The sequence below is a fragment of the Malaclemys terrapin genome, chromosome 6 (genome assembly GCF_027887155.1).
Source record: "Malaclemys terrapin pileata isolate rMalTer1 chromosome 6, rMalTer1.hap1, whole genome shotgun sequence".
Taxonomy (NCBI): domain Eukaryota; kingdom Metazoa; phylum Chordata; order Testudines; family Emydidae; genus Malaclemys; species Malaclemys terrapin.
Genome location: NC_071510.1, coordinates 39,547,847 through 39,574,169, shown reverse-complemented (window position 1 = coordinate 39,574,169; position 26,323 = coordinate 39,547,847). Strand labels below are relative to the sequence as shown.

At 40.9% G+C, this 26,323-nt stretch overlaps 1 protein-coding gene across 2 annotated transcripts in view; it reads right to left on the bottom strand.

Moving 5' to 3' along the window:
* The window catches only part of APBA1 (amyloid beta precursor protein binding family A member 1), a 143,043-nt gene that overhangs the window by 22,816 nt on the left and 93,904 nt on the right, over positions 1-26,323 (bottom strand). For both annotated transcript variants that reach the window (XM_054032861.1, XM_054032862.1), the window contains exons 3-5: positions 14,736-14,840; positions 10,963-11,002; positions 8,782-8,927 (exon numbers count right to left, since the gene is read on the bottom strand). In XM_054032861.1, the coding sequence (XP_053888836.1) occupies positions 8,782-8,927; positions 10,963-11,002; positions 14,736-14,840 (291 nt within the window). The remainder of the gene's footprint in view (positions 1-8,781; positions 8,928-10,962; positions 11,003-14,735; positions 14,841-26,323) is intronic.

Genomic DNA, 26,323 nt, shown 5'->3' with positions numbered 1-26,323 from the left:
GACCTGGGATCTTGAAGCGAAGCACTGACTTCAATGGGAGCTCCATGCGCTCAGCTCTTTGAAAAATCAGGTCGTTTATTTATGTTCCTAACTTCAGGCACTTGAGTTTTTAAAAAAAGCCTATCAATTCACAACTTTTGTTACACTTTTTAACAGGAAAAGACATTAGGAGGTTCTGGATGTAGGTTAACTACAGGATGTTCACAATGCATTTGCCTTTCTACTTTAATCAAATCTTTAAAAAGCTGTTTTGTCTGTCTGGTATCAGCATGTGCACATAACACTTTACTGCCCTAAACCAGTCAGTGCTATAAAAGGAACGAGGAGCAGGACACACACTAACAATAGTTTCTAAATGACACTTCAAAATTTTGGGCCAAATCCTTCCATGACCACAAAAGAAATGGGCAGCAGAGATTCAGGTGGGTCATCTATCACAGAGAAGCTACAAATGAGCCAGGATTTCATGGCAAGAGCCAGGGAAGATAAAATATTTCTAAGGAATCTCAGACCCAAACAATTTAGGGCTTTATGTAGTTAACAACACCACTTTAAATGTCACCTAGAAATAAAAAGGGAGCCAGAGTAGCCATGGGGCACTGGTATAATACGTTCCCTGCAGGTCAGTCCTCTGTACAAGTAGCCAGTGGTTTCTGAAATTCACCTCATAGCTTGTGAAAGTTCCCATGGTCCCATGTTAAAGTCTTAAGTGAGTCTTAAATGGAATGAGAGCCTTTATGTGGGCCTCGACACTCGAGTTAATATCACCAAAGTGAGTAACCGTGTGCCTATTTACCTGCTGGGCATACAAATACCGGGCTTGGTGTTCACCATGGGTTAGCCAAATAGGTTCCTCAGTACCAAGTGGGTTGTATGGGGTATTGGGCAGAATTTGGCCATAGTTAATACTGTATTTTAATTATGAATAAGAACACTAGGAAACAAATATTATATCTATGGGACTAGTTCTTTAAAAATGACAACCACTAATAAATGTAATATTTTAAAATTTCATAAATTAGATATAATACAGAGTTTAAGAACTAGGGAATAAAAAAAACCATCCTGCGGAGAAGGAACTATGTTAATTTTGAAATTGTACGATGAAATGTTGTTATAGAATAAGCATCATTAAGCATAATTGCATGATGGGATATGCTATGGGGACGAAGGCCAAAAAGAAGATTTGCCACTGGCTGAACAGAGACACATAGGCTTGGACTCCTGAACAAAAGCTACATCCAGACTTCTTGTTTGGAACTCTAGTTTTGAATTTGAAGGGTGGTCGTCTGGCTCCTGGGAAAGGGGAGCAGGATCAGAGAGGAGATTGGGGAGCTAGATTGTGGGTTTTGAAGAGATCTGCAAGGTCCTCAAAATACAGTTAAGAAAAGCAGCCAAGATTGTCCAGTATTTGTGGGCAAGTGTCCTGAGAGGAAGGTTAGAGGAGAAAAAGGACTGTACCAGCAACCCAGACACATCACTGTTGAACAAGGAGTGTGCCCAGAAAGGGGGAGGTCATGACACATCCATTTGTAAATTGCAGTAAAAATATAACGTTTCCCAGGATAGGAAGGCATAAGAATGATGCTCTGAATGAGAGTTTCCGCTATGACAAAGTATTCTGAAAAATCAGACCCTAAGGCATCTAAAATGGGGCACCCACAATTAGCAAATACTTATGACCTTAATCATGCTTCATGTCCCCATCTGTAAAATGGCGATAATACCTCCCCCTTCATCTCACAGGGCTGTTTTGAAGACAGATTAAATAATGTTTGTGAAGCACTAAAATACTGTATGGACAAGTGCCATAGAAAAATCCATGAGGAAATTAATTCTGTCTTCAGAGAAAGATTTGGATAGTGTACAGTAAATAAGGCCTAGGGCCATATACTGAACAACAAGGAGAAAACAAAATATTGAATAGCTGCTCATTAGTGTGTACCATTCAAACTGAACACTGAATGAGGCAGGGGTCCTGTGGAAAAAATAATACGTGATCATATAAATAAAGACTGAATCATAATGCATACACAAAAGGGGGGCAAATAAAGGTTGCACAGACAATCTTATTTCTGGCAATTCCTAACTTTTGAGTGCTTACTTTTGCAACCTTAATTATGTTCTTTTAACATAGTTTGTGTGTGTGTGTAATGTCCCAGGTTTATAAAAAAGCAAAACTGAAGGGAAAACAAAAAGGAAAATACAGAAATTCTACCATGAGTCACCTGCAAGGTTGAACCATTTGATCCACACAGACCTCTGCCACTTTTGCTAATGGAGTAACAGATAATAGAAGCAAGTTGTCATCCTCTATGTAGACGATCGCTAGAGGGGGATTAGAGACACACTTTTTCAGAGGGTTTCACAGAGATTTGCTCACAGCAGAGGAACAGCAAGACTCAGGAAACGACAGTTACCTTTCTCTCGTAACTGGTGTTCTTCGAGATGTTTCTCTCATATCCATTCCATTCTAGGTGTGTAAGCTTGCCACATGCACCCAGTGCCGGAAGTTTTTCCCTCAGTGGTATCCGTAGGGGGCCGGCTCTGGCGCCCTCTGGAGTGGCGCACGTATGCCATGTTATAAAGGGCGCCACCAGTTTCCCCCACCCTCAGTTCCTTCTTGCCGGGAACTCCGACAGTGGGGAAGGAGGATGGGTTATGGAATGGACATGAGCAACACATCTCGAAGAACATCAGTTACGAGAAGAAGGTAACTGTCTTTTCTTCTTGGAGTGCTTGCTCATGTCCATTCCATTCTAGGTGACTCCCAAGCAGTACCACCAGAGGCTGGTAGGAGTTCACGGACATGTAGACTGCAACACAGCTACAGCTAGAGGGGCCGCATTTTGAGCCTTGTGTGGTAGACCACGTAGGTGCATGCTGCCATGTAGCCTAGAAACCTGAGACAGACTCTGGCTGTGCTGATCGGGTGCACAAAGAGGTTGGCAATTAGCTTTGATGTGGAGTCGAACCTGTCCTGCAGCAGAAACGCCCTGGTGTCAGTAGAGTCCAGCACTGCGCCGATGAACTCGATCCTCTGTACCGGGACTAAAGTTGACTTTTGCTCATTTATCAACAGGCCCAGAGCTCGGCATGAGTCCTGCAGCACTTAGACGCTGTGCTGGACTTGGGATCTAGAGCAGCCCTTGACGAGCCAGTCGTTGACGTACAAGTAGATCTGGATACCCCGACATCTGAGGTAAGCGGCCAGAACTGACATGCACTTGGTGAAGACCCTGGGCACACACCCTTGGTGCCATTTCAAGGCCAAAAGAGAGCACCGCAAACTGGTAGTGAGTGGTCCCCACCATGAAACGCAGAAAACGTCTGTGCCCTTGGAATATTGATATATGAAAATAGGTGTCCTTCAAATCGCGGGTGGCATACCAGTCTCCCAGATCCAGGGAAGGGATGATGGAGACCAGGAAAACCATGCGAAACTTCAACTTATTGACATATCTGTTGAGGTCTTGCAGGTCCAGAATGGAGCGGAGACCGCCTTTGGCCTTCAGAATGAGAAAATACTGGGAATAGAACCCCTTTCCCCTTTGATGCGCAGGGACTTTCTCCACAGCCCCGACTTGTAGAAGGGCCTGTACCACCTGTCTGAGCAGCTGCTCATGAGCAGGGTCCCTGAAGAGGGCCAGGGAAGGGGGGTTGGAGGGAGGGGCAGAAATAAACTGCAGGGTGTACCCCACTGCCCACCGGTCCATAGTTATTGCGGCGCAAGCGGGAAGGAAAAAAGAAAGGCAATTGGCAAAACAAAGAGGGGGAGGAGCCAGTTTGAAGACTGGGATGTCGCCCTGGGGCGCACCCTCAAAATGCCCGCTTGTTCCCTCGAGGGAAGCAGGATGAACCTGACTGTCAGGCTGAGCCCATCTGGTGGTCCTGTCGGCGCTTGCAGGCCTTGTGGCGCTTGTAACCCTTGCCCTTCTTATGATAAAACTCCGACCTCACCTGACTGGCAGGTCTATGAGGTTGCTACAGCTTGAACCTCTTTCTAGCAGGTGCTGGCGTGTATAGGCCAAGGGACTGAAGGGTAGCCCTGGAGTCCTTTAGCCCATGTAATTTTGTGTCTGTTTCCTCTGCAAACAGGGCCAGGCTGTCAAAGGGGAGGTCCTGTAGTGAGAGCTGGGCTTCTGCAGCCAGCCCAGAAGACATCAGCCACGATGCCCACTTCATCGCCACCGTAGTGGCCATGGACCTCGTGGCCGAGTCTGCTGCATCTGAAATGGCCTGGAGGGAGGCCCTCGCCACGTTTTCCCCTCCTCGAGGATAGCCAGGAAATCTGTCTTGGACTCCTTGGCAGCACGCCCGCAAACTTGGCGATAGACTCCCAAACATTAAAATCATATCTGCCAAGGAAGGCCTGGTCATTAGCCGCTCTGAGCTGGAGTCTGACAGATGAATAAACCTTCCTCCCAAACCAGTCAAGCCTCTTTCCATCCTTATTCTTGGGAGTAGGGCTGGGTTGACCCTGTCTCTCTCTCTCGTTGGCTGCAGATACCACAAGGGAATTTGGGGCAGGGCGAGTGTACAAATATTCAGATCCTGTAGCAGGGACACAGTACTTCCTCTCCGCCCACTTGGAAATGGGCGGGAGGGAGGAAAGGGTTTGCCAGAGGGCTTTCAACAGCTTTGCCACCCCCTCCTGTACAGGAAGCACCACCCTGGATGGGGCTACCGCAGCCAGAATGTCGAACAGGCCATCAGAGGGTTCCGCTAACCTCCTCTGCCTGTAAGCCCAGGCTTGCTGCCACCCTCTTAAGCAGCTCCTGGTATGCCTTAGCAGCATCCTGAGACATCGACTGGGAAGTCGGGCGAAGACGATGAGGCGGGGTCGTGGGAAGGGTGGGTGCAACCTCCACCTCTGGGTTAGCCTCCACCCCGGTAGTAAGCTCCTGGGCACTGTGCTCTGATCCCGCATCCAATGCAGGGGGAGGGGAGCAGACGGTTGCCGATCTCCTATCTGACACGCCTGACACCGAGTGCTGGACGAGAGTCCTAGGTGCCTGCGGAAACCCCTGTGGGTTCCAGAACTGCCATGGGGGAAGCCACTGACCTTGGGGCCAAGCACTGACTGGCAATATTGGAGGAGCTCCTCCATGCTTGACTGAGAGCGACTGGCTCAAAGAGCCCGGTGCCTCTTCCTCTTCGTCTGAAGAGGGTGAGTGATGCCTTGGAGACCACCGCAGTGCCGATGAGGCTTCAGAGTCCTCCTCCTGCTGGCTTCCATGCCGCTCACTGCAGGAGGACCGGTACCGGATCTCCGAATCCCACCAATGACTGCCCGGAGGCCAGCGGTGGAGCTCGGAGGATCGGCAACAGGTATCCAGCGACTGATGTCTAGAGCTCCTCAAGTAGTACCGAGAGTCCAGCGATCGGGAACGTGACGGCGACGAGCGACACCTAGACAAAGCCGATTGGTACTGTGGATCCCGCGATGTCCCCTTCGATGCCGGGGATCTTCCGCATCGTGGCTCCACTGGAGACCTGTGCCATGGGGAGCGATGTCTCCTGTTCGGAGACCGGCACCGCTCCGGGGACTGGTACGCCTTGGTCCCATGCCGGCAATGCAATCCCATGGGGGACCAGTACCGGGAATCCTGCAAGCTATGCCGGGATCTATGGTTGGAGAGTCTCGCTGGGGATGTCCGTGCTAGTCTGGGCACTGGAGAGTCTCTGTCCCTCAGGGGTCTGTGCTCCTCCGCCCCGCGTGGAGCTAGGGAGCGCCCTTTGTCCTGGCACTTCTTAAGCCCCTTCGCCGATACTGACGACTGGGAGCGTTATCAGGAAGTCAGTGCTGAAGGTGCACTTTGCACCGATGACGACACACTCTGACTTCGGCGGCTCGCAGACTGGTGCAAGGGCCGACTCCAAGAGGAGCACTCTCAACCTTATGTCCCGCTCCTTTTTAGTTCTTGGCTTGAAGCTCTTGCAGATTCGACACTTGTTGCTGATGTGGGCGGATGTCACCCAGACACTTCAAGCAGCTTTGATGCGGGTCGCTAATCAGCATGGGCTTCCGACAGCGCTCGCATGGCTTAAAGCCCGGGGAACCGGGCATGCCCCGGCCCTGGGCAAAAGTCCCAACGGGACTATCTAAGTTAACTAGTACTAACACTAAAACACAAAAGAATCACTTATTACAGTAAATAGCAACTATTTACACACTATGCAGAAGAAAACCACTGGGTAATGCAATGCTTGCCAAGGCAAGGAGCAGTTCCAGCACCGTCACTGGCGGTAAGAAGGAACTGAGGGGGGGCGCCCCTTATACCGCGGCATGTGCGCGCCACTCCAGAGGCGCCAGAGACGGTACCCTACGTATACCACTGAGAGGAAAACTTCCGGCACCGGTGCATGTAGCAATTGCGCACACACCTAAAATGGAATGGACATGAGCAAGCACTTGAAGAAGAATCTTGGGTTCCATTCCAGGTTCCAGAGGGAAATACGCTCTAGGGCAGACACTCTTCAGCTCATTCCCTGTAGCTTGATCCCTTCTGTCCCATCCCCTTCAATCTGCACTTGTCCTGCATCAAACCCATTCCCTGGCTCTTTCTCCCACTCCCAATCTCCTTGTCTATCCAGTCCCAGTCTCCACTCCTCAGGCTTCTCCTGCCATCCCAGTCTCATCGTTCAGCCAGTCCAAGTCTTCCCCTCTGGGCTCATTGTCCGAGTCCCATTCTCACTCCTGCTCTCAAGTCTCTCCCCCTCCCCACCTCCTTCAAATCTACTTGCCCAGTCAATCCCGGTTCCCACCTCCCACCCCAACTCCTTGTTCCCAATCCCATTGCCTAGCCAGTCCCAGGTCCCAGCTCTTCATCTGATCTGTCTCTCTTCTTCCCTCCCTACTGTCTCCCCATCAACTCCCTCACCTCATCCAGTCTCAGTCTCCTCCCCACGTGCTCCAGCTCCTTCTCCCAGATTCAACCCTCCCTGGCTCTTTGTTCCAGTCTCCTTGTCCAGCCAGTCACAGTCTCCCTCTTAACCCTCAGCAATTAGTCTGACCTCAGTGTTCTCCCCACAGCTTCCCTTCCTAGCCACAGCCTGCCCACTCGTACTCAATCCCCAACCCCAGTCCCCTTGCCCAACCAGTCTCAGTCTCCCCCCTCAACTCTGAGTCACATTTCTCTCTGTCTCAGTAGACTCCCAATCTACTCCTGCCAATCCAGCTTTTGTCCCCTCTGCATTTAAATGAGGTATTTCTCCTCCATGCTGCCTGGTTGCCAGCAGAGGGTCTTTGAGAGTACAAGAGAGACAGGCACCCTGCTCTTGGGTCCAGTTCTTAGCCCAATCCTGGCTTGGAGCAGCCATCACAGGGAAAATCTCAGTTAATCTATGTAGCCCTAGGCTGGGGCATGCTCCATTGCTCAGAGGAGTCTCGTCAGCAATAGGAACTGTGAGAAGGTGAAGCGTGCTCAATTAGGACAAAATCTTCTGAAATTGTAGCAGTTAAAATCAAAGTCTCTACTGAGCATGTGTGAACTGTGTTTTTTCAAAGGCTTATAACTTGGCCCTATTTGGAAGGACTTTCATACAGATGGCAAAAGGCACATACTGGACAGAAAGGCCACCGTTCTTCCAACTTTCAAGTCCCTACTTTAAAGCGTGACCAGGGACGCTAGAGCTTCTCAAAGAGGTCACCAGAATTTTTTAACATGGCCACAACAACATATTTTCCCCTAGCTTTATTCTCAGAAATGATTGAACAGTTTTGGCTGAAGTTTTCCAGAAAAAAATTCAGCTTGAGGCAGAATTTCAGCTCGAGAAAATCCTGGCAAAATTAGAAGCAACTAAAAACAGAGTCTTATTATGGGACGCGTTGGGCAACCTTAATAACAGGTGGCGCTACCAGCCCCATTTACAATGTTATCAAACACAGCCTGTATTGGGTGCTCATCATTTTGGATACCAGCGACCTGTGAACATTTTGATATTGAACTGATGAAAATATATTTTCTGATCAGATATTTGGTAACTGAATTATTGTAAGCAATAGGAAATACCATTATGCAGCAGTGGGAAAAAGTGTCTCTCAAAACTACAGCTTCCTTTTAGAAAAGTATTTCAGAAACAAAGCACAGCACAATACACATACACACACCCAGTGCTGACAATGTAGACTAGTACTAGGAGAATCCTGCACTTTCAGAACTACCTTCCTTAGAATGAGACAGTCAACTGTCCATCTCAGGTGCCAAGTGGATATTAAAGAATTTATAGCATCTTCAGTTTAAAATTAGAGAATAAGCCTGGTGACCTGGCCAATATTTATTCTTTCACCTTAGGTCCAAGGTTTAATGTCCGACGTTACATGAACTATTTCTTACAGCATTCTGGCTGCTGTGATTGCCTACCTGTGAAGTAGTCAGAAAACGGGTGTGACTGTTAAAGTAGTATAACTTTCACTGAATGACAAATTAAAGCGTGGGCAAAAGAAGTATACATAATATAAATTTCCCTCTAAACCTATTTTCTCACATCTTACATCTATGATATAACTTACACCACCATTTAGATCACCATAAGCTTTGATGACTAGAATCTGAAAGGCACATTAAGCCAAATTATCCAGTGCATCCTCCTTCCCGCTCAGGTCCCCAAATCAGACTAAACAGATGAGATGAATCTCTTTCAGAAGAAAGGATAAACTGGCACCTAACCTTTGAGACAATCTAGAACAATAAGGGAGGAATACCTGGGTAAGCATGCAACACCCATATCTACAGTTTGAAAACACCAATCACATGAACAGCAAGACACATTCCTCACCTTGATTCTGCTGACAGCTTCCTGAGCCTGCATCATTCGCACATTCTTGGAGGGAGTTTTGTCAGAAAGGAGTTGAGTGGAGCCAAGGTAATTGGCAGCAAAAATAATTCCATCAATTAAGTCTTCAGGATCACAGGGTCCAGGAACTATAACACAGAAAACAAATTGCTGAGCAAAATTATGTTATATTATGGAGAGAAACAGCACTTGCACTACTTAGCCTGCATCTGATGGCTAAAAATGCTGCTCTAAGCTATTTAGAGTTAGCATGATAGCAGGACAACCAACATTTTCAATCAAGGCAAACAAAAACACTGAGCAAAGTGCTTTCAACATCTCTACAATAGAAATCGCAATTGCTAATCCAACCTGCCTCCCACAATAATTTGCTCCATGAGACAAGGTTAACTAGAACAAAACAAACAATGTATTTTCATTCCTACAAAAAATACAAAGCGTTTTCATTTCTCTCTCTCTCTCTTCCCCACTTCCAATACCCTAAACATATCATTTAGCTAGAGTCTAAAATAAAAAGAACAGGGACATAAACTCAATATTAACCACCAGCACCTCGCTTTTTCAAGCACTGACCATAATTGGAATGATGAGCAGTGGAATCTCCTCAAAGTATTTTACAGGTATGATTTTTTTCCCCCAGAGTGGAGTTAAAAACTGTCACATCACATTGAAGAGCATATAGTTTTATGCCAGACCTACTCATAAAAGTCAGACAGGAGGGACTGATCTCTTTAGGAGGGATAATTTTGATTTAGACTAAGACACTCTCCCTGCTATAGGCTCTGATGCTAGATGTGCAAAGTAAGGGATTTATACTTGGGCTAATATATACCCTTGACTTGGCCCTGCAAATTGCCGAGTAATCTCAACTCCCATTGGCAAGTGTAAGCTTATGATCAGGAGGCACTCAGTCCCTTGCAGGACAAGTCCCTATAATATCTATATGATCTATGGTTTTTCAGATTCATCACTTTAAAACTGAAGCAACATTCTCCCCTTGGATCTTTCAGCTGCTAAGAACTGGATTTTTCTCTTTAAAAGGTTTAACCTCTCATGATGATCTCAAAGGCAGCTTAATATAACACACTGCTTATTGGTGTGCAAGAAAGAAAAATCTGGGTTCAAATTTAATTAAAATATACATAGCATTTACTTTTGTGAGAATTCACTTTTTGTAAAGTTATCAACATTTTATTGTCATAAAATTTAAAGTGGTGACATTTTATTTTTCTTACGAATATGAAAAAAAACACTCTCAGGACTTACAGTATCTACCTTAAAGACTGAATCAGCTCTCTGAAATTCTGTAAAAAAGTATTTCTAATGTACAACCTTCCAAATGCAGCATATTGGAAAACAATCCAAGGAATCCCAGGACAGAAATCTGATGTTGGCTTCAACTCTCATCTTTATATAAATCAAAAAGCCAACCACAAGAATTTTAAGGACAAAGTAAGAAAATTAACTCAGAATTTCCCTGCTTGTTCCATGATATCATTACTTTATATTATTTATGTTTTATGGCATGCAGCTGAATATTTATGTGTACAGACAGAACATACAAGTATGCATGTGTTTATGTTAATTCTAGTGATGGGTGAACCTCATATATATAAAATTTTTAAAACATTATTTATCCACAGGACAGGTACAGCATGGGCAATAGACGTTCCCCACCACCACCACAGCCCTGTCAATAAAGCTCAACCCTGGAGAGACCATTGATGTTTTTATTTTATTTTAAAGCCAAAAGGAACCATTATGATCATCTAGTCTGACCTCCATCCTTCGTCATCAGAGGGTAGTTCAGCCTCCATGCACATCCAGTGTGCTGTGAATTCCAAGAATGGTGCTATGGATTACTGAAAATTCCAGTGGTGCCTTATGCGATGTTGTCACCCATCCCTTAGGAACTGGGCTGAGACCACTAATGAAACATTACAAAATAGAAGATAATTAAGCTTTTCTAACTTCCAAAAAAATAGTCCTGGGGGTTGGTTCAAATTCTGGATTGGTTCATATTTGATGTAAACAAGTTCACCCAGCACTAGTTAACATTTACCTTCACAGTCCATAGACCTCTTGCATTTTCCCTTGTACAAAAGAATTCTATTATAATACGAACAGTGTTATACATTGAATGTTATATTTTTCACAGCTTACCTTCAACATAGGTTGGGAATGAAGCCAAACTTTTTCTGGACTGTAATTAAGACAAACAGGATTTCAAAGAGAACAAAGCTCAAATATGCATTAAAAAGCCTTCCATGCAAAAAGAACAAAAAACAACAAAACCCCCAAACATAGTGACAGTTAATTAGTGAAGGACAGCTGACAGCTTATTAGGAAAAATTTTAAATGTTCTCAAAATATCAGCAATTATTAAAGAGTTATTATCCTGAAGTGTAGTTTATATCATTACCATTTTCATATATTAGCAGTTCTACCCTGAGTCTGGTACTAGACAGCGCATTTTTGAGTGCCAAAAGGTGCTCTGATCTATATAGGAATAACAGGAATAGTGCCCAATAAATCACATTTCTAAGTACTTGGAATTCCAAATTAAAAAAATAATCTGGGAATATTTAAAAGGACTTGCAATACTATCATAACTCTAGACCAAAAAATTATATACGGACTCAATCTGTTAAAATAAAAGGTGGTTATTACAGTTATGCTATATTAAACACTCAAATCACAAATAAAAACGTGATTTAGACACTGAAAATTGTGAGCTCTGGATTTATCCTTTGATTGTTGATATCTGGCAGGGAAACTCAGCTTAAACAAATGTAAAAGGTGGGATTGACTAATGGAAAATCATCTATCCTGCATTTGCAGGGAGGTTGACTAGATGAAATAACAGGACCTTTCCATTTATAACTTCTAGAAAAAAGCCTAATGAAAGTCTTCATACACCTACCAGGTCTAACTGCAGTAATACTAATCATTTAGTTACATTTAGAAATAAGCCTGTATGAGGAAATTTGTTAAAGACACTTTCTATGTCAAAGTATGTGGGGTAATATGGTGCACTGCAATATGTGCTACTATTACATATGTTTGTGACACGGATTCTGGAGAAGCCAAGGATTACAAGATGTTGGTATGCCTAACCCTAATTCCACAATGAAGTACATGAGCATTCACTCCACTGATTTCTCAATATAATTATACTAGTGGAAAATCAGTGAGAGCTCAGGATCAAGCGCAGTATCTCATATGAAGTGCAAGTGCTTTTGAATGTTCACTTACAGTACATAGTAAATCTATCCCTTTTTATGCTGAGTATTTTACCAGGTATTATGTTTGTAAAAATGTAAATCAATCTCAGAGTCAGGCAGTTGCACCTAGGTGGCAAGAAGATGGACTAAATGACCCAGCAAATCTTTTCCATTTCTTACTACATGGATTCTACGAGTAGTAGTATTTTACAACTTATTATACTGGGCTTGCTATAAAAACAACTGCTGGTGGCAGAAAAAAGGTTAATCGGGGCATGATATAAGGATATCAGGGCAACCTTGAAATACTTGCTTTCTTCTTCTGAGAGATAAAGCCAACAGAGGACAAAGTTGTCACTGAATAATGGCTTCCTGCTGCTAAACACATTTAAGGAAAATTAAGTGTTGGGAAACATTTATTGTCAAAGCAGGAGAGGCTGCTCTGAGACCACCCTGTCTATTACAAGACTATTTTTTATTAAACCCACAATAGATGTTGATTTTGATAATTTTATCTGATTGCTATCAGTGCAGTACACAACAGTTTGACTGGTTGCATTCTGACAGGTGCAGAGAACAGATCGACTGTGTGTTTTAGAAAACAACAAGCTTATCCATACAAGTGAAGTTTTAAAGTATACACTTTTCTAATTAACAGACTCAAGGACTCGACTGACTGTCTGAAGTTTTATGTAGTTAGTTTTAACTTTAATCAATTCATGTTGGTCAGTCATTGGGGAATCTGATAGCCCTACAGAGTTTCCTTTTGGGATAAAGTTGAGTAAACTAACATCAAATTAAAAGTCTAACACATTTATTAACTGCAACAATGTTAAACTAAAAAAAATTATTTAATTCTAGTAGTTTTATTTGGGAATCTTTTGGTACTAGAAATAACAGGAGGCATCACCTGATGTCACTTAAACACAGAAATATGCATCTTTAAATCCTGGTGTATAAAATATAATTTCATAAAAGAACTAGGTAATGTTTGTTGGATTAATCTTTTTGTCTGGTCAACAAAACGTTAGATTTCTTTAAAATTAAGGTTTTGTTCAGACATACAACTATTTCCATAAAGCAAAGAGGTTTACTGTTACTATTGTTATTTGTAAGGGATGTACAGAAGAATGCAATGCTGATTTAAAAAACAACTGAGAAATGAGTTCTGCAACATATCCCACTTTGAAATCTGGTTTATTACCCCGATACTGTATGCAATCCAATGCTCAAGACTATAATGGGTAGCATTTTATTTCACTAACACCTGGACTATGACTAACGATATCCAATAACTGTTAGTAGTCAAAAGTGGTTTATGTGAAATTACTAAAACTGTACTTTAATGAAAGCCAAAGGCTATAATGAGCAAAGAGTATCACAGATAAAAGCACAAAACTCACACTCTCAAAGACTTTGGTATAGCTTTAAACCTTTTGAAAGCCATCACCTCCCAAAATGTAAATAAAGATTTTCAAAAAATAATTCATAAATCATAGGCCTATACTTTTTCTTTGTCAAATCTGAAACAAAGAAAACATGGATATAACTATTTATTACTTGGAATTTCAATTCTAACAAATATTTCTAGTGAGACTCAGCCAATTTCTATATTGGTAGAAAACTGACTAGTGCATAGATATCACAATACAAATTGATAGTTAGATGGTCTCTGCTTTCTATAATTGAAGATTTCCTTATTAAAGTTAGAAAATAAAAACAAAGATAACTGCAATTTTTCTGTTCGTATAGTTCCCCAGGCACAATATGTAAAGACTAAATGCACATGATAAATTTTCCACATTCTCAGTTGTCCCATTGACAAAAACGTGACTATTCACAGTTTGTAAAGTTAACCATGTACATAAGTCTTTGCAAGCTAGAGACCCTTTTGAGGGTCCAATGTCAGGAACTCCTGGATTCTATTCCCAGTCCTGCCACTGAATCACTGCCTGGACTTGGGCAAATCACTTCACACTTCAGTGATTCTACTTCCCTGCAGATAAAACAGGGGACAACACTAATAGGAAGAGTGCTGTATTAATATTTATTTATTTTGGTAGGCCTATCATCCTAAGACCATGTCTACACTTACAAGCTTATAGAGGCACAGCTGTACCAATACAGCTGTGCTGCTGTAAGATCATTCATGTAGCTGCGATATGCCGACAGGAGAGCTCTCCTGTCAACATAATAAAACCAGCCCAATGAGCAGCAGTAGCTATGTTGGCAGGAGAGCGTCTCCCGCCAACATAGCCCTGTGCACACGAGTGCTTATGTCAGCAAAGTTTATGTCGCTATGGGGGTGTGTGTCTTTTTCACACTCCATGAGAGACAAAAGTTTTGCTGACATAAGTGCTAGTGTTGACATGGTGTAAGAAATGTAACCTCCTTTGTAGCAAGACATTCTGCAAAGAGAGGGAAAAGAAAATGTTGCCTCCTCTTGCCCCAGTATAGAGGGGATATTGGCTGCTCTTAAATAAATCAACTCTCCTAAGCCCGTTACACAAATATCACTGCAGAAAAAAAAAATGCCATCAGAAACAGCGGTGTTAAATTAGGGTTTCAATCAGAGACACATAACACGAGGGAGAATATAACAATAACTTATGCCAGTTTTGTTTTTTTCCTATACAAGGAGAGGGAAGAAGATATAAAGACATGAGCCGTAAATGGAACAGGACTGTGTCTTTTAAAAAGATTGCACTCTACCTCTTTATTAGTGGAGGGTTCTGCTGCTGTACCACAGACATCTTGGTGATGTTGCCTACTTGACGATTCAGCACCACGGGGTGAAGAGGAATCAGGAGATGGAGACTAGATATGGTAAGAAAAGAAAATTAAATAAAAAAACTGAGTGACCACTGTAGAAATCGCACTCTGTTTTATTTGGAAGTGGAAATAAGGGATTAAAGATGAAAAACATGACAGAGCAGCCAAACACTGTTACAGCCCATGTTTCGTATGGTAATGAACATGCAGAACTCTGAATATTCCATTTTTTTTTAAATCTCAACAGTTATATGTTTATGGGGAGAACTAAATGTTTTATTTGTCCATAAAATAAAAAAGTTGAAAATTTAACTAAAATTAAATCCGTGGTAAATAACATTCACCAAAAAAGCGTGACATGAAAACATGATTTGGGAAGCTGAAGGGAAGGGGAAATTATGATGTTTGGCATGAACGTTTGTGACTTTCATTTGATTTTTCTTGCCAGCTATTCAATTAAGTTGCAATTACAGCACATCTCCCCACACAAGTAGTATATGCAAACAAATTATCCTATTTGCATATTGAAGGTTGCAAACAATTCAACCTAATATTTTGGAGAAAAAAAACAAACAAGACAAAATGCATGAAGTCAAGATAGAAATTGTTATGAGAGAGATGAGTGAAGAAACCCTGAGGGCATGATCAGAAAGTGGGGATGCAACTTTAGTAAGATTATTCATCCTGAACTGACAAGTGGCAAACTGAGAGTCAGATACGGAGTCCTAATCTGCCTCTTTAAGAAGCAGGTGTATGTACAATTGCTCAGGAGTGATTTGCCAGAAGGGTTGGCCTAAACTGAACAGAAGCAGCCTGCCAGGGTTGCTTCTAACCATTTTTCAATTGCCTTAAGAAACTAAATAAAATAATAATAATAAATAATAGGGCTGTCAATTAATCACAGTTCTCACGCGATTAACAAAAAAAAATTAATCACCATTTTAAAAAGCATTATCTCCTGAAAAGGTAAACAAACTTGTTTGTCTGAGTGACTGGCTGAACAAGAAGTAAAACTGAGTGGACGTGCAGGCTCTAAAGTTTTCAGGGTGGATAAAAATCAATGATTTTTTTTTTTAAAATAAAAACAATTGTATTTTTTTATTTAAATCGGATTTTTTCATAAAATAGTTTTTTTTCCTCAAAAAGCATCTAAAAGATAGTTTTAATTAAGATACATTATAGCTCAAAGATATCTCATCAATTAATAGAAATTATAAATTCTAATTCTACAGTATGAGACAATATTCATGTAATGTTTAAGAAAAGTTTTGTAAATGAGTTCCAATACTTCATGGATTAGGGACCCAATCTTACGTACAGGTTATTTAGGTTAATCTTTCTATCTACCCAATTGGACTCAATGCTCAATCTAGAAGATACCATCAGAGATGCTTAGTTTTGCAGTTCTCAAACTGGAATGGTCTCTCCAGAGATAACGTGCTTGTCAACAGCAAAAATGTTTTTAAATAAATAAATAATATATAGAGATGAGAAATAACAGACCTCAACCCTATTGCCCCTCTGCAAATTTGTGTACACAGAGTCAATCCCTTACCTCTCTCTAAAAGTGCAAAGTTTCAAAAAGTTCAATGAATAGAAGATTGTTGGGGGTGGAATAGATCTGGACAAGGAGAAGAAGTCTGGAAATAAATGTGAGAAGGGAGGAACAGGCAGTAGAAACAAAAGTGAAACTGTTTGAACAGCATATTCCAGACGTCTTGAGGTCTTTCTGAGTGTAGCCTTCATTGATTTGAGATCTACCATACCATTCTCTCACTAGAAGGAAAAACCTATAATGACAGCAGGCCGTAAGAGAGACCCAGTTTGGGAATAAGAACCATTCAAGAAATATGTGTTTGCTGATGATGTTTTAAAGAAAGTCACACCAGTGAACTGGTGGAAGTGACTTAAGCACTTGGATTCAGAGACTGTTGAAGTGATAACCTAACTTTTAACCACAGTAGCTTCTTCTACCAGTGTAGAAAGAATATTTTCTTCCTTTGGACTAATTCATTCCAAATTGAGAAATCATTTGGGACCTGAAAAAAGCAGGAAAGCTTGTTTTTCTTCTCCAGATTATGAACAAACAGGAAAATGAAGGTGAAGACGACTGAGTTAGCTGCAGAAGCCAATCTTTAAAGTTTCTTATGTTGACCTGGCTGACACTGTTGATTTATTTATTTATTTTTAAAATTTCATTTAACTGTTTTAGTTAAAAAAAATTGTAAGAAAAACAAACCTGATTTTAAAAAACTTGAATGTTTAACTAAATTCAAATTCATTTGTTTTGTTACGTTTGCTGTTGAAGAAAAAAATCCAGACTACATAATGTTGTTTTAGTTAAATAAAACAATTTAAATGTCTGTCTGGTGATGTTCTCCTCTTAATACAGCATGGCAAGAAAATCCTCCAAATATTAATGATTAACCTGTTAAATTGGAGATAGTTCACCTCCCAATGACTTCATAAATATCTGCTTCAATTACCTTTGGTAAATGAAATAACTAAACAATCATTCATTTTCTGATATAGCTGTAAAACTAATCTAAAAAGTTTTCAAAATAAATCACTTTAAAAATGTATAGTGTGTACCTTCTAAAAATGAAACCTACATCTATCTCTGAGTTGGGAAGAATTTGTATTAAGGTTAAAACAACCAACAAGAATGCACTTTTATGTAGAAATCCACGATTAAATCGAGGCTTCCTGACTAGTGATTTAAATCAATTTGATTAAAATCAAATCCACCCCGAAAGTTTTACATTGTTTTATTTTTAATGCAGTTATTTATTGTACATAATTCTACATTTGTAACTTTAACTTTCATGATAGAAATTGCACTACAGTACTTGTATGAGGTGAATTGAAAAATACTATTTCTTTTGTTTTTTACAGCGCAAATATTTGTAATAAAAATAAATATAAAGTGAGCACTGTACACTTTGTATTCTGTGTTGTAATTGAAATTAATATATTTGAAAGTGTAGTAAACATCCAAAAATATTTAAATAAATGGTATTCTATCATTGTTTAACAATGCGATTAATCGCGTGATTAATTTTTTTAATTGCTTGACAGCCCTGACAAATAAATAAATAATAATAATGATAATATCAATTTATTATTTGTATTGTGACAGCACCTAGGAGCCCCAGACATAGACCAAGAGCCCATAGTGCTAGGCACTGTACAAATATCGGAAGAAAGAGTCCCTGCCCCAAAACGTTACCTCAATATTTGTAGTATTCTCTAGACTACAAGTTTCCTAATTTTTTTTCACTTTGTGGATCTGACCTTAATGGACCACCTTCTTCTTGCTCTCAGTTATGGTCATGTGCCAACCACCATCAGCAACTGCTTACATAGGAAAGTAATATTAGGTAACAGTTGTTGTATTTTAACTCTTTTCAATGTGATGCAGCTGAAGAGAATAGCAAAGAGAACCAACATGATGTGATCAACCAGCTCTCTGTGGACCATGGTTTGGAAACCATTATCCTACCTAAAAGGGAGTAATAGGGAGCACTGCTAATACTGAGGAAGCCATATCTAGTTCTCCAAGGCAAAACTGGAAAGGATTTTAGGAGAACTATTATACTAGAAATACAAAGGGTGGAATCAATGGGGTTGATTACAATGGAATTGTATAAGTTGTAAGTGACCCACAGAGCCCCAATTTCAAAATCCCTAATAAATTTATTAGTCTCTAAGGTGCCACAAGTACTGCTGTTCTTTTTACAAAATAAGTTTTCACAGGTACAATAGTGTGGCTATATAGGTAAGATTCTCCCCACACAGTTATGCAAGTTGGGTTCTGAGCAAACATTGGAATCTTACACAGTCCCCTCTAACACACACACGTTTGGAACCTTACATAACTTTTTAATCAGCCCATTCAAGTTTGCCACCTTGAGCAGGCAACACCAGATATTTAACACATTTGATCACTAGTTTCCTAACGTAAAAAAAAAAACAAAAACAAAACAAAAAACCCACACACCACCAGTCCCACCCCCCGTGCTGCTTGCTTCTTCTTTGGGCCAACCAATGTCATTACATTGTGACATGGCTATGTTCTGCTTAGGGGCAGCCATATCTCTGACCAACATGTCTCTTTTCACTGGAATCCTCATTTCAGAGATACTGTCGGACTCTGCAGAGGAACTTGAATTGATTCCCTCTGCCTCCAAATGAGATGGAACTTGGTTTCCAGAACTATGTTTTGAAAAGGTAGTTCTTACACAAGCAGTAGGTACTTACATTTCTTTTTTTCAAATTAGCCTTAAGGACAACTCAAGGGCATCCATGCAGATCCTAGGCTACAAGGTCTAACCTCTTATCTCTCTCTCTCTCTCTCTCTCTCACACACACACACACACACACACACACACACACACTCCTAATAACATTAGTACAAGTCATATACACACACCCAATAAGAGGACAGAATTTTGAGGTCCTACCAAATATTGTGGTATAAAAATCAGCTTCTGTTATTTTCCCCTCACAGGTGAGCAATAAAGCACCAGGAACCACTAACTAAAAACACCCCTTTATTAAGATCTTCATTAGGTAGGTATGGGATGGGATTTACCAGGTCAAATCATGGTTTTCACCATTCCATTAAAATCTAGCTAGTCCCAGTTTAAAGGCATTTTCTATTTTAAAAAATGTTTAATTAATGCACACCACATTACACTTAGTTTTAGTTACATATTCAAATTGTGGTTACATAAGGCAGTAGATTCATAGATTTTATTTGAACCCTAAATTGAAGTAAAACTGCAGTTGGTGTAATACTTCTATATGAAATTATAATACTGAATACTGGAATGTTTGTGTACATTTTGGTTGGATATTTTCTCAAAGTTGTTATACATGTCATGATTAATTTCAGTTTTTAATATTATGTAAACAAAAGAAACATCTGTTTGTATGAAAATGACAATAATTCATTGTTGTAGACTTGAAGTATTAAACAATCAGAAGCAGGCAGAGTTGCAGACCATTAGTCCAGGTCCATTTGCCTATGCAGCATTCTACAACAGAAGACCAACTTTGATGTAGTGGATAGACCAAGCCTATTCCTCAGTTCTGAATGGATATAACCAACGTTTGAAAAGATTCATTCTATGCTAACTTGCTGGACATGGATGCAATTAAATTTCCCCAGTTTCAACTGTGTTTAAGACAGTATTTACCACCGCCCTGTCTTAAATTAGTTTCTCCCAGGAAACTGCCAACTCTGCTGCTAGGTAAGCCAGAAGTCCTTGGCTTCACATCCAATAGATCTTGCTTCAGAAAGTTGATTGTACAGTAGAAACCTTTATTTTATTTTTCGGGGGGTTTGTTGTTGTTTTGGGGAGTTTTTTGTTGTTGATTTTTTGAGTAAAAGTGTGGACTAGGAAGTAGGAGACAGAGATTAAGAACAGGTGCAGAGTCTTTGTAAAAATGGACACCGAGAGCTGTAGAAGATACTTGAGCCTTCAGGCTGAAGTACTCTCGGCTATGCAGCTCTGCTACCATGGTTTGAGGGGGGGAACCATGAAAACCCCTGCCCAAGAAAACTCCCCAACGTTCAGACAAGTGACACGGGGAGAGAGTTATATAGTTAAGAGTCATACACTAAGTCAGGAAATGCCAAAGTTACAGTTCCACTAGCTGTGTTGTTTTTCCATTCCGGTTTTTCTAATTAACCATTACTGTTTCTGTTTTTATATGCGCTAAACAACATAACAGGTGTGCAATGTTGTCAAGCTAACAATGATGCTAGTGGGAGTTTTGTGTGAGCAAATAATGTAGGATTGAGTCTTAAAACAAAAAAACAAACAAACAAAACAAAGACACTTAGAGCATATTAAGCATTGAATTTTGTCCCCAAAATAGTTCTTTAAAATGCTGTCAAGGCATGCCCAAATAAAAATAAATAAATAAGCCTAACTGTTAGTGTATCATCCACATTTAGGAGTTCAGACATTTTAAAATTTTTTGCATTGTTGCTCCAGTAGTTATCAGCATACAAATCCGTATGGGTGAACGCATATTAAACTACGCACATCTAAGAAGTATTGGAATTATTCATCTATTAAAGACCATATACATGCCTTCTATTTGGAATGTTTGCATTCTTGCTGTAAGATTTTTTTTCTATGATGACGACTGCAGTCTGACAGAAAACACTAAAGCAATTTATTAATAGAACAGACTGCCTGCAATATACAGCTTGCTATACTGTATGCAACGTTAGCTACCCCAAAGCAGCTCCTGTATAGAGAGGTAAAAGGAAGTTTAGTCTAGGAGGGACTCGTACATATTTGCCTTATTTAGCATCACAAACAAAAAGGTACAATGCACAATACGGAGTGCAGCTTACAATATATAGGAAGCTCATATGCTAGGACAAAAAAGAGAGATTCAATAAGAAATAGCAGGAAGGGCAGTTTGTTCAGCTTCTTCCAAGTGATATCGTTTATAACATAACATTTAAAAAGAATGTTTGCTAGCACTGCTCTTATAATCTTTGAGCTAGTTAAGAAGCCTGAACCAAACTCTGGCGAGACAAACTATATGTATGTACACTCATCTACTGTATCAACGTTAATGTTCATTACAATTGTGAATGGCTGTATAAAAGGGAGTAATAGAAAAAAAGTATCAGCATCCCCACTTCTCTTCCTTCCTTTTCCACCTACCTGTCTCTTACGATATTCAGCCTGATACATCCAGAAATTCTCCATTTAAGCTTTTGGTGTTGTCCAGTTGTAACTAAAGCATCCTCCACTTACAATCTGAGAATAAGCTAGTGCTTCACTGTTATTTTGTGCTTGGATTTAATAATGAAACTGGTAATAGGAGATGTGACAGCACTGCATTGTGTCACACCTATCCAGTTTAACCTGCTATGTAACTGAATATCCTGTAAAGACATACATCAGGAATACTGGAGCTTCTTTTGTCACAGCGAACTGCTCTTGTTTTAGAAAAGTGGTGTTGTATACCCATTCTTAGCAGCAGTATATCTAGAGATTGCATAAACAGCTTATTAGCACTGTCACACACAGGTTGCGGGGCGGGGGGGAAATCCACAAATATTTGATCAAAGCAAAATTCAGTAGTGCCATTTGAATCAAGGGTCAATTTTTCTATATCAAAGTCTTCTAGGGGGTTAGATGAAATCTGCCAGGTCTCAGCTTGCATTTTCTTCGCACTTATGGTTTTTGGATTGGGCCTTTGAATCTCTAAAAAACGCACTCACTTCTGCCATATTGCCTACGAGCAGTAAATTAATAATTTTACTCTCTCATCCCAACACCTGAACAGAACCCTAAATATATGTATCAGAGGGGTAACCATATGATCTTATTATTGTAACCCTGGTCCTTCCTCAACCTCTGGAAGAGCTCTTATTTGTTCTGTAAAGCACCTAGTACAGTTGAGTGCTATACAAAAAATAAATAGGGCACCAACAGCAATGTTAACTCAGTTTTGTTGTGCATCCTGTAACATTTTATGTCAAATCATTGGGTGCTGTCGTAATTTAAATAAAAATAATGATTTTACAGTGAGAAAAGTGTAGTTTTTCACTTCTCTTTTCAGTAACGTAAAACAGCTGAAGAGATTTTGCGTGAACTTTCCCAAAACAAGAAGAATCCCTTTCGGGGGGACAGTAATCATGTAAATCATGAAAATTTCAGCCCATAATGTGAACACTTTGGAAAGTTACAAGTATGGAAACTGGTATTCAGAGACATCAGACACTCACTACAACAGCTCCCCTTCTTCCCCCAATACAGTCAGAACTGTTCAGTCTAATACTGTGATCTGGTCAAAGGTGAGTTTCTTTGCTGAGACTGCCAGCAAGGGGTTAGTTAATCTCCGCTGTGATTTGTACCCTGGCCATTAAAAACTACACTAAAACCATTAATTAATTTCACACAGACCAGGATACAGCTGTTAGATGGTGAAAACTTCCTATCAGGACTGGATTGGAGATTGAAACCTATAGGTGAAAAGTTCCTTATTCCATCACTCATCCTCAGTATGCATTTTAAATGGTTTTGTTTTACTATGTTAAGGCAATGATATTGTTAAAAGGCAGCTAAGACAACAACACTAACAAACATATACACGTGTATTGAGTTGTATAATTTACTTATATATGTTGTAAGTTTCTCCAGGAAATAATTTATCCTCCAATAAATCCGACCCAGGATATTACAAGAAAGGTGCCTTGACTCCAGCTCCAAGTGCATATCTCGTCGGAAATCTTCAGAGATAATTACATTGGCTGTTTATATTCATTAAATCCCCAAACCATATTAATACATTATTACTGAATTTTAAACAGTTATACATCAGGAAATGCAAAGTTTGGGCCTAGTCAGCAATGGTCGCTCTGGCCCCTTGTGGAGAAGTACTCTTGTATATGCATGTTGTAGATTTTGATACCTACATATATATTGTCTTCGGGGCGGGCAACGTGTACCTGTGTGTACTCTGTACATTTATAGTATTGCATTTTAAATATCAGTAACGATAATAAAATAGTACAGTATGTGCTATATGGCTAAATTATGGCAGGCACAGGAATCAGCATTCTGTGTTTCCTGACTTTCGTCCTTTTGAATTTGTATTCATATTTTTGCATTAAGAGTATTTTGCATTTAACTTTCTTGTTTTAAAAACGATAATAGAAAAGGAAAGAAAAAAAGGCGCCTGTGCCTTTATCTGCATGTTCAGATAATGGTTGCATTTTCAAAGATCTGCACTGCTTGACGCACTCTCAATGGCTCCTCCCCCAGGTACTAAGGAGCAGCACATAGGATTAGACATTAAAATAAAGATATAGGGCAAACCAAATTTTCAAAAATCTGACCTTGCTAAAAGCTGCCCATAACAACCTACCAAATATGTGCAGCAGCCTGCACAGAACACTCCTAAAAACTAGTTGTGCAAACACATTTGCAGGTATAATTTTGACCAGAATTTTGAGAATTTGCCCCAGTAAGTTTGGTGGGAATAATCACAATGAAATAAATGCAGCTGCACCTGTTGCTGCAGATGCTCCCTATGCAGAACTTCCTCCACTGACTTCAAAAGGACAGGGGTGGATTATCCAATAGGCCCAGGGGCCCTGGCCAATTGGGGGGCTCCAGAAAAATGGGCACCACAGCAGAAATCCACTGTGGGGTGGCAGAAGGCTGGAGTCCTGGTAGAAGCCCCAGCGCCCTGACCCCAGTCCTTGGCAGAAGCCCCAGCACGCGGACCCTCCCCCCGCCCCCCCTCCGCTGCAGCCCTGGGATTGGAGGAGATCTCGCTCCCTGCCACAGCCTCAGGGCTGGAGGAGCTCTCACTCCCCACTGTGGCCCCAGGGCCATGGCAGGGGGATAGAACTTCTCCAGTCTTGGGGCCACAGTGGGGGAAGAGGGGGTAGAAAGGAATGAATGGAGGGCAAGATTGCCGGGGGTGGGGAGGGGACAATGGAATGGGGCAGGACCATGGGATAAACAGGGGCAAGGCCACGGGGCAGAATGGAGTGGGACAGTAAGTGGAAGGGGTGGGGCAGGGCTACAATTCTGTCACGGAGTCCCACCCCCACTTGCTCTGTTCCAGGAGACCTTAATCCGCCTCTGAAAAGGAGTTCTTGTGCAGAGTACTACAGCAATACTGCATGCACAGCTTCCACTTGTTCACATCTATAAGGTTTTCTTTGCAACCACAAAGGCTAGAAACTTCCCTTTAAAAATTATATCTCAGATTTCTACAGAATCTGTGTCTGTTCAGCAAACCAATAAATACAATTAGAGGGTCAGATCTGGCCAGAGGACTGGGTACTTCACACCAAAGGCTGGCATTGCAGAATTCCTGGAAACTGGCTCAATTCTGGCTATTTATCTCTCTCAGTATGTGAGATTTTCTCCACTCTTAATGTCTGTAACCTGAATTTAACTTGTATTTGAATTTCAACTGCAGCACATCATGTGTCAATCTAAAGCAATTACTTCAGTTCTTGTCCATGTCTTCAGAAGACTTTCTTCATAACTGTAACCATCACAGGCAGTGCTCTAGTTTACAATGTAGAAAAATCACTCACAGTTGCCTTTATCTTTCCATAAATTATTTAAAAACTGAATAAAAACACAAAAATGATTCACATTAAAAACTGAATCAAATATTCACCATAATTTAACTATCCTGAGCTGTTTTAGGGAGTGTTTGTCTTCCAACACTATAATTGATAAACATCTCCCTTCTCCTACATGATTGATGAATCAGCAGAAAGTCTTCTGCCCTTGCAATTAAAATATTCATTATTACTGGGCTTGCTGTATAATTTTAAGACTTCATAATATCTAGAGGCCGCCCACTGAAGACTTGACTTCTCAAATCGGTTCCAAAAAGCAGCTTTAAAGACTTTGCTTAGAAAAGAAAGCACTAACAATATCACATCAATATACCGTAGTCACTTTTCCTTCTTTTAAAGTTCAGCCAGTACCTGAAACATGCTTAAATTATTTAAAACAGACTTCTCGATTTCCTCATTATTAATAGATTACTCCTGCTGTGGAAAAACTGAAACATTTTCATCTCTGTGAAACTGCTCCAGTGTCGGCATTACCAGAACTAACAAAAAACAGCAACACAGAAATTTAAGTTTTAAACAAAATGTCGATGACCCAGAAGCAGACAGACAGGAAACACTGCAACTCAGCTCCCTTGTACCTGAAAGGTTTGTCTTCAAAGGCTGGATTGGTTTTGTGAAGCAGAATCCATCCATCTGTGTAATTTATCATTATACCAAAACCAATATTCATTTCACAGTAGTCCTCACTGTCTGAACATGGCATGCAAAGGAAAAGGTCTCATGAATGCAGACTTTGGACACCAGTGATTCAGAAGTCTGAGAAACTGAAGATATGGAATCACCACAGCCAAAAATGCTTCAGTGTCAACAATACTTGGGTTACTGATCTACTATGCACTGTGGATGTGTGACTCAGTTGGAAGAGAGCAATCCCCTCTAAACGTGAGGGCCTTAGTCAGACACTAATCATCGTTTCTTACCTCCAAGAAGCAAGAGGCAGAGAGGACAGCATGCTCCTTTTCTCTGGCCAAGAGGAGACAGAGGTGCTCTTCTGGAAGGAAACAACCTGCCAACCTGTATGTGTCAGAGTGACAGATGCATCCTCTGGCCTTCCGCAGCAGGATCCAGTAAACCCACTCCCCCCCAACTGAGGACCTTGTTACTATTTTGGATTTTAAGATGTTCTATGGGGTCTTCCACACAAATTACACACCGGAGTGTTTTGCTGAATTTTAAATTCTCTCACATGCAAGATCACAGCCTTCTACTCTTCAAATGATCCACATTTGCCCTCTGAGATCCATGCACTGAGGGGACCCTTGAGACACAGTTGTCCCCCATTATTGTGCAGAGGAGCAGGGTCAGTTGTCTCTCTGACACCTCCCTTACCATAGCCAGCTAGGGGAGTCCCTGACAACTTGGCCCCATTGGAGAGACACTGCCA